General features: G+C 45.2%; 1 protein-coding gene across 1 annotated transcript in view; it reads left to right on the forward strand.

The window, feature by feature from the left end:
• ITFG1 (integrin alpha FG-GAP repeat containing 1) overlaps nucleotides 1-13,469 on the forward strand; it is a 172,990-nt gene that overhangs the window by 5,800 nt on the left and 153,721 nt on the right. Inside the window, exons 3-5 of the mRNA XM_084813044.1 lie at nucleotides 259-398; nucleotides 6,439-6,496; nucleotides 7,093-7,167. Coding sequence (XP_084669170.1) covers nucleotides 259-398; nucleotides 6,439-6,496; nucleotides 7,093-7,167 — 273 coding nt within the window. The remainder of the gene's footprint in view (nucleotides 1-258; nucleotides 399-6,438; nucleotides 6,497-7,092; nucleotides 7,168-13,469) is intronic.

Below are 13,469 nucleotides of genomic sequence, written 5' to 3' on the forward strand. Positions count from 1 at the left end.
TCTCTGTAGAAGCATATTATTAAGCATCAGTTTTTAAAAGTAAAATATATTCAGCTGTTGGAAATTGCACAAAGGGGTTTGTGTGAGGTGTGTGTGTGTGCAGAACACAAGGTGATTTAGTGCTCAGGTTTTATCCTGTGCTAGAAGAGGAATTGTATGCAAAGGAAAGTTAGAGTGACAGAAAATGTATTGGTTGGAGTGTTGCACTATTTATGTAACCATACCTTTAATACTTTTCCTTTTTTTCTTTAATTATAGAAATGTTGTGATAACAAGTGTGGTTCCTGGTGATTATGATGGTGATTCACAAATGGATGTCCTCTTGACAACTCGCCCAGAAAAACAGCCCAAAGCTGACCTATCAGTTTTGATTTTCTGGGGAAATAATCAAACTCTAGGTAGGCTGTACTGAACTAAATTTTTTACAAGGGTGAGCAACTTGTAGCCCTCCAGAATTTTTGGCATACAACTCTCAGGTTCCTTCACAATTGGCTATGGTGGCTAGGGCTGATGGGAGTTGAAGGCAAAAACACCTGGAGGGCCACAACTTGCCCACCCTGATTTAGAAGGTAACCACCAAGTTGCTCTGAAAGATGGCTAGCAATAGTCCTGTTCCCTCACCCCACCCACACACACATGTGTAGGTGTGTGTGTGTGTGTGTGTGTGTGAGAGAGAGAGAGAGTCAGGATCTTGCTTGCTGGCCCCATCTGCTCCATATGTTCAAGTGTCCCATATGTACAGAGTCTATGCATATGGGGAAGGGCCATAGCTCAGTGGTAAAGTTGTAGTCCAAAACATCTGGAGGGTACCAAGTGGTTTAGACAATACTGAGCTAGATAGACCAATGGGCTGACTCGGTATAACGCATGTAGTCCCCTGTGTATGTGATCCATACCCCCCATTTTTCCAGGCTACAGATGTGCATATGGGAGCCTACATACATTCAGATACCTGCGCATAGGCTTTGTGCGCACTGGGTATTTGAATTTGTGGAGGTTGGGGGCAGGGCCAGCAGGCACAACCCTGATTTCCACCCCTGTCCATATGTTCATTTTTATACAACTAAACTTGTGGACAGGGCTTCCATTCGTACCTCCCATTTCTGTAGCCTGGCAAAACAACCCATGAACAACCCAAGATTCTGGTTTCACACGTATGACAACCCATGCTTTAAACTACCCAGAGTTCACAACCCAAAAACAAACTATGGGTTCTCTTTCCGGGTCGTTCGTTGTTAACAAACTATAGTTTGTTAATGCGGGTGGGTTCACACAGCACAAAAAGCCAAAATTCAACAAATCCATCAGTTAAATTAACCATGGGTTAGCATTATGTGTGAACCAGGTCAATGTCTGTTCCCCTTCTCCCCCTGTAGTTATGATTTACCTTTATTGTCTTAAATCTGGGCTCTGGTCCAGCCAGGACCCACACACTAAACAGATTCAGAGGTACCAATATGACTCAAGTCCACTTGTGCGAAAGAATGATGGTTTATTGATGGAAAATAAATGCAGAGAATGAAAAAGCAAAGATAAGCTTTTGTTGTTGTTGTTCAGTCGTTCAGTCGTGTCCGACTCTTCGTGACCCCATGGACCATAGCATGCCAGGCCTTCCTGTCCTGCGCTCTCTCCCGGAGCGTGCTCAAGTTCATATTCATTGCATCCGTGATGCTATCTAGCCATCTCATCCTCTGCTGTCCCCTTCTCCTTTTGCCTTCAGTCTTTCCCAGCATCAGGGCCTTTTCCAGGGAGTTTTCTCTTCGCATTAGGTGGCCAAAATATTGGAGCTTCAGCTTCATTATCTGTCCTTCCAATGAGCACTCAGGGTTGATTTCCTTTAGGATGGACTGATTTGACCTCCTTGCAGTCCAGGGGACTCGTAAGAGTCTTCTCCAGCACCACAGTTCGAAAGCATCAATTCTTCGGCGCTCAGCCTTCCTTATAGTCCAGCTCTCACAGCCATACATTACTACTGGGAAAACCATAGCTTTGATTAGACGGACCTTTGTCGGCAAGGTGATGTCTCTGCTTCTTACTATGCTGTCTAGGTTGGCCATAGCTTTTCCCCCAAGGAGCAAGCGTCTTTTAATTTCATGGCTACAGTCACCGTCTGTGGTGATCTTGGAGCCCAAGAAAGTAAAATCTGTCACTGCTTCCATTTCTTCCCCTTCTATATGCCAGGAAGTGATGGGGCCAGATGCCATGATCTTAGTTTTTTTAATGTTGAGTTTCAAACCAGCTTTTGCACTCTCCTCTTTCACCCTCAACAAGAGGCTCTTGAGATCCTCTTTGCTTTCTGCCATTAGGGTGGTATCGTCTGCATATCGGAGGTTGTTGATAATTCTCCCAGCAATCTTAATTCCGACCTCTGATTCATCCAACCCGGCATTTCTCATGATGTACTCTGCATATAAGTTAAATAAGCAGGGTGACAATATGCAGCCTTGTCGTACTCCTTTCCCAATTTTGAACCAATCGGTTGTTCCATGTCTGGTTCTTACTGTTGCTTCTTGACCCTCGTACAGGTTACTCAGGAGACAGGTAAGGTGGTCTGGTACTCCCATCACTTTCAGAATTTGCCACAGTTTGTTGTGATCCACACAATCAAAGGCTTTAGCGTAGTCAATGAAGCAGAAATAGACGTTTTTCTGGAATTCTCTTGCTTTCTCCATGATGCAGCGAATGTTGGCGATTTGATCTCTAGTTCCTCTGCCTCTTCTAAACCCAGCTTGTACTTCCGGTAGTTCTCGGTTCGCATACTGCTGAAGCCTAGCTTGTAGGATTTTGAGCATCACCTTGCTGGCATGTGAAATGAGCGCAATTGTGCGGTAGTTTGAACACTCTTTGGCGTTGCCCTTCTTTGGAATTGGAATGTAAACTGACCTTTTCCAGTCTTGTGGCCACTGTTGAGTGTTCCAGATTTGTTGGCATATTGAATGCAGCACTTTAACAGCATCATCTTTTAGGATTTTAAATAGCTCGGCTGGAATACTGTCATCTCCGCTAGCTTTGTTGTTACTAATGCTTCCTAAGGCCCACTTGACTTCACTCTCTAGGATGTCCGGCTCAAGTTCAGTGACCGCACTATCATGGCTATCAGGGACATTCAGATCTTTCCTGTATAGTTCTTCTGTGTATTCTTGCCACCTCTTCTTAATCTCATCTGCTTCTGTTAGGTCCCTGCCTTCTTTGTCCTTTATCATGCCCGTCTTTGCACAAAACGTTCCCTTGAGATCTCCAATTTTCTTGAAGAGATCTCTAGTCTTTCCCATTCTGTTGTTTTCCTCGATTTCTTTGCACTGTTCATTTAAGAAGGCCTTCTTGTCTCTCCTTGCTATTCTCTGGAACTCTGCATTCAGTTGGATATATCTTCCCCTTTCTCCCTTGCTTTTCGCTTCCCTTCTTTCGTGAGCTACTTGTAAGGCCTCATCAGACAGCCACTTGGCTTTCTTGCATTTCTTTTTCTTTGGGATGGATTTCGTTGCTGCCTCCTGAACAATGTTACGGACCTCCGTCCATAGTTCCTCAGGCACTCTGTCTATCAGGTCTAATCCCTGAAATCTATTCCTCACCTCCACTGTATATTCATCAGGGATATGATTTAGGTCATACCTCAACGGTTTAGTGGTTTTCCCGACGTTCTTCAATTTAAGCCAAAATTTTGCAAGAAGCAGCTCATGATCTGAGCCACAGTCAGCTCCAGGTCTTGTTTTTACTGACTGTATGGAGCTTCTCCATCTTTGGTTGCAAAGGACATAATCAATCTGATTTCGATATTGACCATCTGGTGACGTCCATGTGTAGAGTCGCCTCTTGTGCTGTTGGAAAAGAGTGTTTGCTATGATCAGCATGTTCTCTTGGCAAAACTCTATTAGCTTTTGTCCTGCTTCATTTTGTACACCAAGGCCATGCCTGCCTGTTATCCCGGTGATTTCTTGACTTCCTACTTTAGCATTCCAATCCCCTATGATGAAGAGGACATCTTTTTTTGGTGTTAGTTCTAGAAGGTGTTGTAGGTTTTCATAGAACCGATCAACCTCAGCTTCTTCGGCCTCAGTGGTTGGGGCATAGACTTGAATTACTGTGATGTTGAATGGTTTGCCTTGGATTCGTACTGAGATCATTCTATCATTTTTAAGATTGTACCCCAGTACTGCTTTTCCCACCCTTTTGTTGACTATGAGTGCTACTCCATTTCTTCTAAGGGATTCTTGCCCACAATAGTAGATATGATGGTCACCTGAATTAAATTCGCCCATGCCTGTCCATTTTAGTTCGCTGATTCCCAAGATGTCGATGTTCAATCTTGCCATCTCATGTTTGACCACCTCCAGCTTACCTTGATTCATTGATCTGACATTCCAGGTTCCTAAACAATATTGTTCTTTACAGCATCGGATTTTCTTTTCACCACCAGACACATCCACAGCTGAGTGTCCTTTCGGGTTTGGCCCAGCCACTTCACTCTTTCTGGCGCTACTTGGAAATACCCTCTGCTCTTCCCCAGTAGCATATTGGACACCTTCCGACCTGAGGGGCTCATCTTCCGGCGTCATCTCTTTTAGCCTTGTGATACGTTCCATGGGGTTTTCTTGGCAAGAATACTGGAGTGGGTTGCCATTTCCTTCTCCAGTGGACCACATTTTGTCAGAACTCTCTGCCATGACCTGTCCGTCTTGGGTGGCCCTGCACGGCATAGCTTATGGCTTCACTGAGTTACGCAAGCCCCTTCGCCACAACAAGGCAGTGATCCATGAAGGGGAAAGATAAGCTTACATGTCCCTTAACTCTCGGTTCAGTCACTCCGGTTCCCAAAGAAGCGACAGGCACCATCCCAGGGCTGGTTATCTGAACAGGTGGTGCACCTTCTCCCTCTCTGATGAGAACAGGTAACAGGCCAGTCTGCTCAGGATTTTATAGAGCAAGTCTGACTGAGTTAAAAAAAAAAAAAAACTGTCAGAAAGCGCACACATGCTGCCCCCCCCCCCCCTTTATCAATGCCATTTCTCATTCTTGGCAGCAAAGAAAGTTTCTCACAGCATAGAAAGAGCATCCATATCAGCTAAAAGGTACAAACTGTACAGCTACTGTGCAAAGCAGCTACTGTGCATTATCTGCTATTAGCAAAAAGTATGGCCTTCACTGTACGTGAATACAGCTATGAGAACCAACTCTAAAATCATAAAAATTGCCAACTGCTCTAACAAATCAGTATACTTATGCCATTAAACACTGCATATGACTCTGTGTAAATTCACACCTGACTCCTTGACATTCTCCTGAAACCAAATCCAGTACAGACTCATTTATTTCTAGGGAAAACATTGAATGGGTCATTTTGAGGAATTTAACTGTGAGTTCGAATGTGCCTGGTTCAAATCTCCTTTCTGTGTACTCAGTGGATAGCCTTGGGCAAACAAATTATCTCTCAGCTTCCTCCACTCTGTAATATAGGGATAATATCTTACAGTCCTTGTAAGGATTATTGATATACGCTTTAAAAGGTGCTTTATAAATGTTAAGAACACAATCCATTCAAAGTTAAGCACTTTTAAGCCTCATTGGTTTCAACGGGGAAAAAAAGGAAAGGTTCCTCCTGTGCAAGTACCAGGTCATTACTGACCCCTAGAGGGACGCCTGCTTACGCTGGCATTTTCATGGCAGACTATAGCGGGGTGGTTTGCCATTGCCTTCCCCAGTCGTGATTACCTTTCCCCCAGCAAGCTGGGTACTCATTTTACCAACCTTGGAAGGATGGAGGGCTGAGTCGACCTGAGCCGGCTACCCGAGACCCGGCTTCTGCTGGGATCAAACTCAGGTCATGGGGAGAGTTTTGGTTACAATACTGTCACCTACCACTCTGTAAACCTAGATGGCTTCCATTAAAACCAGCTGGATGTTAAAGTGACTAACTTTGGCTGGATTGTGCCCTAAGTAATTTTCACCAGGCTGTAGAGAAAGAGATAAGAGGCAGAGGTGGGGCCATTCCACCAGCACTGCTGAAAGACTTCATTTCCCTCCTACCCCCTCTTCCCTCCCTATTCCTTTTTCCTTGTCTGTCGTGTCTTTTTAGATTGTAATCTTGTGGGTAGGGACTGCTCAACTGTCTGTTTGGCTGAGGAGTGGGACAAAAATATTTTAAATAAAATGAATATTACTCTTATAAATTGATCACTCCTGTCCATCCACCGTTCCTCTGAATTCCTTTCTGTTTTCCACATGCGGGAAATATCCCCTGGATGTTTTCATGTTATGCTAAATGTTGATAAGCCCATTATTATTATTTTTAATCCATTTTACTTAAAATGGTTGATTTTGAAACTGCAGTATCACAGAATCATCATAATAAAAAAGAAATGCTTGAAATATATATTCCTGAGAAAAGTTAACCTCCAAATGTAAAGAAGTGTAATATCTGTGAACTTTCTTTATTTTCAGATGCAAATCGCAAGTTTGTATTAAATAAGACATTTCATGATGAGCCACTAATCATGGAGTAAGTATATGTTAATTAGTATGAGAAGAACTTACACCTGTAAATTAGAACAAAACACAGAAAATGCTATGACAAACTAAAAGTAGTAATCATTCAAAATGTGGCCTTTAGGCTTTGGGAAGACAACCATAACTGAGTGGGGGAACGGATGCGCTCTGCCCTACCCAACCCTCCATGGGGCAAAAAAGTGTGTGGGGGGACATCTTCTCCTTATTGGAGAATGGATGCAGGACAAGTGAAGCAGCTGTGGCTGAGCTGACAGCCGGAGGAGTACTCCAGCTGCTGATGCAGTCTTGGATGCTTCACCTGCATGGCAGTTTCCCCAGGCCACCATGCATCCAGGCCTGGGCTGCTGGCTCAAGCGCAACTGTTTCATCCGCACAGCAGCTTCCCCAGTGGGGAAGTTGCCACACAGGCAATGTATTGGACACTGTTCCTCAGATTTTAATGTTCTGGAGACTTATTTTCCATTCAAATCTATAATTAGGATTGTTTAGTTTATTCCGTCTGTAATTATGAATTGGTCACCATTTTGTAATTTACTGGCATATTGGTAGTGCAACTTGAATACTCAGCTTTTGTTGTTGTTGCTGCAGTTTCAACGGTGACTTAATTCCTGATATATTTGGAGCTACAAATGAATCTGATAAGCCAGAGATACTGCTTGGCAGGTAAGGTAAATTCATTTGTTGCCATTTGAAAGCATGCTTGTTATGTCACTTGTTATGTCACAAGTACCTGTCTTACGATATTGGTGTCATAAATTCTCCTATCAGAGAACTGAACTGAGCTTTGGATGTGCGTTGGTAGTGGTGCAGACACTAAGGTAATTTTCAATCAGCCCAGTAGAACTATATTCTGGTGTGTGGAGGTTGGGGGGTGGGGATGGTAACATTTGTTTGTGTCAATATTTCAAAATTGTAAACTGCCTTGACCACCTTGACAGAAAGGCGATACAGAAATGAATTAATTAAATAAATAAATTATGTAGGAAGTGAATTATTGTGACCACATACACATTTTATGCACGATTCCTCAAGTTTTAGCATGTTTCTCTTTTGCTGTTTGTGATGGAGATCTTGGGGGAGATTGAGAGCAAATTGTGGGCTCTCTCTCCTCTTTAGTCTGATACAAATTCCTCCATTTCTTTGTTCAGTTGAACCATAACTTAGCATTACATCAGCACTGAATGTTAACCATGGTTAATACTAGTTCCCTTCTCAACCAGGGTTTTCAAACTACGTTAAAACCCTGGTTTCAAATTCTGGTAAGAGAGGAATGTCTAAAATAAATTATGACAAGTGATAGTGTAGATGTATGCCTAAACCACAATTAATATAATCAAGGGAAGGGAGAGGGATTTTGCACTGAAGAAGCAGGGAAGGTGCAAATCTGTGATTACTGGTGTTTCAGCCTTAGCTGCCATGTTTCTCTACAGTATCGCAATACTGCACTTGGTAGCCACCAGGAACAATAGACAGTACGGCAGGATGAAAAAGAGAAGATGCACAGTGTTGCTCAGCCTATCAAAGAAGCTTGTTGTGAGCTGACCTGTTGAAAGCATAAATGAGCGGCACATGCTTACAAAGACATGGTAGAAATCGCTGGACTTGAAATATCTATGTCAAATATGATAGTTAAACTCTGGTGGCTTGTATGATTACTTACTAATGGTAGCGTCCTCTTGCACTATCATTGGAAATAGTCATGAGAACTGCTGGGTTGCCATAGAAAATACAACCCTGCGTTGAGTTCACTCCTTTTGTTAAATTAAGTGAAACTTGCCTGCGTCCTTCATGCTTCTCCCTACTCCACATCATTGGTAGCTGCTGGCAGGATGACAGACAGTGGGGTTGTTCGCACATTATGGTCGAGCTTGGCAGCAAATTGTGGGTTAATTAACCCATGAATTGCAGGAATGTGTGCAGGCCGTTTCCAGTTTCCAACAACAACCTATGAAAGCTGCATTTGTAAGTTGTTACCATGATGTCCAAACCTGGGCACTTTGGGCTGTTTGGGTTAAACAACCCAAAGTTAATCCAAGAACAAACCATGTTTGGTAATTAACCCACAGTTTGCTGCAGACTGCTGCCATTCTGTGCAAAAAAGGTCAAAGTGATGATGTCAAAGCACCATGTTGATTTTAATTTTTCTGTGAATGTAAACTTATTTTTAGGACTATCACCTAATTAAAGCAATCTTGGATGATTAATTGTTTGAGTGTTAGTTGATTGATGGGGGGAGCAATCCTATGGCCGCTAGTCAGTGGCTAGACGGCCATGAGATATGTGGTTTTCTGGGAACCGACCATCCTCCCCTTCCGCATTGTCTCGCAGGCAGTGCGGAATGGCTCCACGCTCGGAAGAGGAGTGTGGAACAGCCAAAACAGGGCATTCCAGGGCAGGGAAGGTGGAAATGCCAGTACGACACGTCCTACGTGTCGTCCAGTAGCCTCCTCCTCTGCTCCACCCTCCTGTGGCTAGACAGCCTGCAAATGCAGGGTAGGAGAAGCACAGAGAGAACGATCTCCTCTGTGCTTCTCTTGCCCTGCATTGGATAGGCGGTCGCTGAGTTCAGAGGCGGCCACCTATTCCCATAGGATTGCACCCTAAATCAATTATATAAGTACATGTGTAAATCATTTATATATGTACATCAGTAAAATCAACAGTTCTGAAGCAAGAAGCCTACATTGTTTTTAAGTGATGATTCACATATTATACAGGTATCATCTTAGAAGAGGCATTCCTTCTTGTAGGCCCCTTCCACACCCTATGATTCTGTGGTCTATTCCTATCTGGAAGAGAAGGGAGAATTCCTCTCTTAAGATGGTGCTTGCCATCTACAGTGTTGATAAATTGTTGTTGTTCAGTCGTTAAGTCGTGTCCGACACTTCGTGACCCCATGGACCATAGCACGGCAGGCCTTCCTGTCCTCTGCTCTCTCCCGGAGCGTGCTCAAGTTCATATTCATTGCAGCAGTGATGCTATCTAGCCATCTCATCCTCTGCCATCCCCTTCTCCTTTTGCCTTCAATCTTTCCCAGCATCAGGGTCTTTTCCAGGGAGTTTTCTCTTCGCATTAGGTGGCCAAAATATTTGAGCTTCAGCTTCAGTATCTGTCCTTCCAATGAGCAGTCAGGGTTGATTTCCTTTAGGATTGACTGATAAATACTTGTGTTAAAAATTATACTTTAAAAAATATACATCCATTGCCTGATTAATTGCAGGCTCCTTTTTAGTCAACAAAAAGAGCAATCCTATGGGATAGAAGCACAGAAGACAGAGCTCTCTGATGTCAGAGTGCTCTGAGTATCCAACACCCTGCTGCACTGTTGCCCGCAGGGCGGCAGGAACAGCAGAGGCTATTTTTTGCCTCTGAGACCTGCAGAAAACCCACCATTTTTCATAGAGCCCATCTAGCTCTTGCTGGTGGGGATGGAGGCTGAGAGGCCGTTTTATTCAGCAGATCCACAGCTTCTGTCCTCCCTGCCAACCAGCACACATCCATCCCTCCCTGTTCTTCCCCCTCCCAAGATCAGAGCTCCAACCTCGGGAAATGGAGCCACCACAGAGCTTTCTGCAGCAGCTGGAAGGGGCTTGGAAGGGTGGGGAGATGCGCATTCTCTTCCAAAGTCAGAACTCTGCCCTGGAGGAGATTCACAGCATCTTATGGCCACTCATGCACCATATATTCAATGCCAAGTCCATCCACAATAAAACCGCACTCATCCACGACCTAATCTTGAATTGGAAGGCCGATCTGGTATGTATTACTGAGACCTGGGTGGTGAGCTGGGTGGGGTTGACCTGACTCAGCTCTGCCCACCTAGGTACTTGGTGCAGCACCAACATAGGTTGGATGGCCGGGGGAGGGTGGGGGAGTCACCGTGGTTCATAGAACTTCCATCTCTATCACGAGGAAACCACTCCTCCTTGGAGCAGGCCTTGAGGGGCTGTACCTGATGTTGGGCCATAGAGACAGATTAGGGATGCTGCTGGTGTACCGCCCACCCTACTGCCCAGCAGCCTCGCTGACCAAGCTGGTGGAGGTGGTCTCAAGTGTGGTATTGGAGGAACGCAGGATGGTAGTTCTTGGTGACTTCAACTTCCATGCTGAGGCTGTCTCCAGAGCTCCAGCTCGGGACTTCATGGCCCCCATGACAACTATGGGGCTGTCTCAGTTTTTCGTCAGCCCAACACATGAAGCAGGGCACAGCCTTGATTTGGTTTTTGCTCCAAGCTGTGAGATGAGTAATCTGAAAATTGGTGGGGGGGAGTAACCCCATTGTCATGGTCAGATCATTTCCTGGTGAGGTTTGAACTCACAGCATTACTCCCCTCCTACAGGGGTGGGGGACCCATTCGGATGGTCCGCCCCAGGAGACTGATGAAATCTGATGGATTTTCTTGGGGATTTTCCAGTGGAGAAAACTGGTGATCCAGCTGAGGCCCTAGCCTCACTGTGGAACAGTGAGATGTGGAGAGCCATCAACTTGATTGCTCCCAAGTGCCCTCTCCAGTGCTGCGGAGCCTCTTCTGCTCCCTGGTATACTGGGGTGCTACAGGCAATGAAGCAGGCTGGACGTATGCTAGAGCACTAATGGCACAAGTCTCGAAGCAAAGATGACCAAGCACTCTCTAGAGCACATAATCGTGCCTATTGTGTGGCAGTGCAGGCAGCAAAGAAGGCTTAGTTCGCTGCCTCCATTGTGTCCTCACGTAGCCATCAAGCGGAGCTCTTTCAGGTGGTCTGGGGGCTTGTAATCCTCTCCCCAGCTAATGGGACCCTGGTCCCCTCAAGGACTCGCTGTCACCTTTTTGCATCACACTTTGAGGACAAAATCGCTTGTCTCCACAGCAAACTTGATGCTGTTGTTAGTGCAGTTCCAGTCGAGGTGTCTGATACCACCATCTGCATGATTTTGTGGGATCAGTTTCAGTTGTTGCAGCCTGGTGACGTAGATAAGGTACTTGCAGCAGTGCAACTGACCATATGCCCTCTCCTTCCTGACTAATAAAAGTTAGCCAAGAGGGTATGACTGGGTGAGTCCCAAGTGTGGTGAATGCATCCCTTTGGGAAAGTGTGGTTCCTGCTGTCCTTCAGGAGGCAATAGTTGGACTGCTCCTGAAGAAGCACTCTGGACCCAATGGTATTAGACAACCACCACCCAGTTGCAAATACCCCTTTCTTAGGGAAGGTTCTGGAGACGGTAGTGGCGGAACAACTGCAGGCACTCTTGGAGGATGCTGATTATCTAGTCCCACTTCAATCTGGGTTTCGATCTGGTTATGGGACTGAATCAGCCTTGGTTACCCTGATGGATGACCTTTATGAGAGAGGGACGGGGGAGGGTGCAACCCTGTTAATTCTGCTCAATCTCTCATTGGCTTTTGATGCCATTGGCCATGGTATCTTCCTGGATTGACTCCGTGGGATGGGTATTGGAGGCACTGTGTTACAGTGGTTCCAGTTCTACCTGCGGAGCTGATTTCAGAGAATAACACTGGGTGACCATTCGTCAGTCCCTTGGCAATTGAGCTATGGGATTCCACAGGGTACTGTCTTGTCCCCAATGTTGTTTAACATCTATATGACACCCCTGGGAGCGGTCATTAGGGGATTTGGAGCCAAGTGCCAGCAGCTGATGACACACAGCTCTATCTCCCTGTGACATCTGAAGGAGAGGCTGTGCAAGTCCTGGACCAGTGCCTGAACTCAGTAATGGGATGGATGAGGGCCAATAAACTGAAACGGAATCCTGGCAAGATGGAAGCCCTGTGGGGGAGTGGTTCCCGAGTCCAGGTGATACTCTCATTGCCTGTTCTGGATGGGTTTGCACTCCCTCTGAAAGATCAGGTCCGTAGTTTGGGCATACTCCTAGATCCACCAGTGTCGCTGGAAGCCCAAGTGATCATGACAGCTTGAAGTGCCTCTTACCAGCTTCAGATTGTTTGCCAACTATAGCCTCTCCTGGACAGGGGTAGCTTGGCCATAGCGGTACAGGCGCTAGTAACCTCAAGACTGGATTACTGCAATGCACTCTATGTGGGGCTGCCCTTAAGGTGCTCCGGAAGCTGGAGCTAGTGCAGAGTGCAGCAGCTCTGCTCTTGTCGGGAGCTGTCCCTTTTCAGCATGCAACTCTTTTGCTGAGGGAACTGCACTGGCTACTTACTCACTATCGGGCTAGGTTTAAGGTTCTAGTACTAGTGTACAAAGCCCTAAACAACTTGGGACCAGGATACCTGAGAGAGCGCCTTCTCCCTTACCAACTTGCCCGGTCACTGAGGTTATCAGAGGGCATGTTCCTGGTGGTTCCACATGGTTCTATGGCCTGATTGGAGTCCACCAGGAGAAGAGCCTTCAGTGTGTTGGCCCCCTTTCTTTGGAATTCCCTGCCCCTGGAGGTCAGTCGGGCACTAGCACTGTTCCGGGAGGCATTCCTTAATTGACCAGTCACGATTTCTGTTGGTATTCTGTTTTTAAAAATAGCATAATTTTAATCTGGTGTTTTAATCTTTTTATCCTTTTACTGTTTTATCTCTTGTGTTCACCGCTCCGAAATCTGTTCTAGAGATGGTATGGTATACAAATATTGTAAATAAATATAGGGGCTGTAGGATTGCTCTCTAAAAGTTTTTTCATTGATATAACTGATTAGTTGATAAATGTTGCAACCATATTTGTGTTGAAATCATATGTGAACATGGACACATGGAATGGCATTGATTGCAGAATAAATCCAGATACCTGCAGCCTTTGGGAGATGTTTCAGTTCTATATATAATCAATGGCAACACTCGTCAACTGGAAAGAAAATGGTTTGTTGTGAAGTGTTTTGCACTTCCCTGGGGCTTTTTAGCTATTGTGTCAAGAGAAGCACGTTATACCTGGAGAAGTCAATCAGATTATTCCACTGTTTCCATAGGAACAGTACATCAGTTTTTCTAACGTGTGTCCCCCAGGCACTTAAA

This window comes from Heloderma suspectum, chromosome 8 (genome assembly GCF_057233095.1).
Source record: "Heloderma suspectum isolate Gila_16-S chromosome 8, 16-S_ref, whole genome shotgun sequence".
Taxonomy (NCBI): domain Eukaryota; kingdom Metazoa; phylum Chordata; class Lepidosauria; order Squamata; family Helodermatidae; genus Heloderma; species Heloderma suspectum.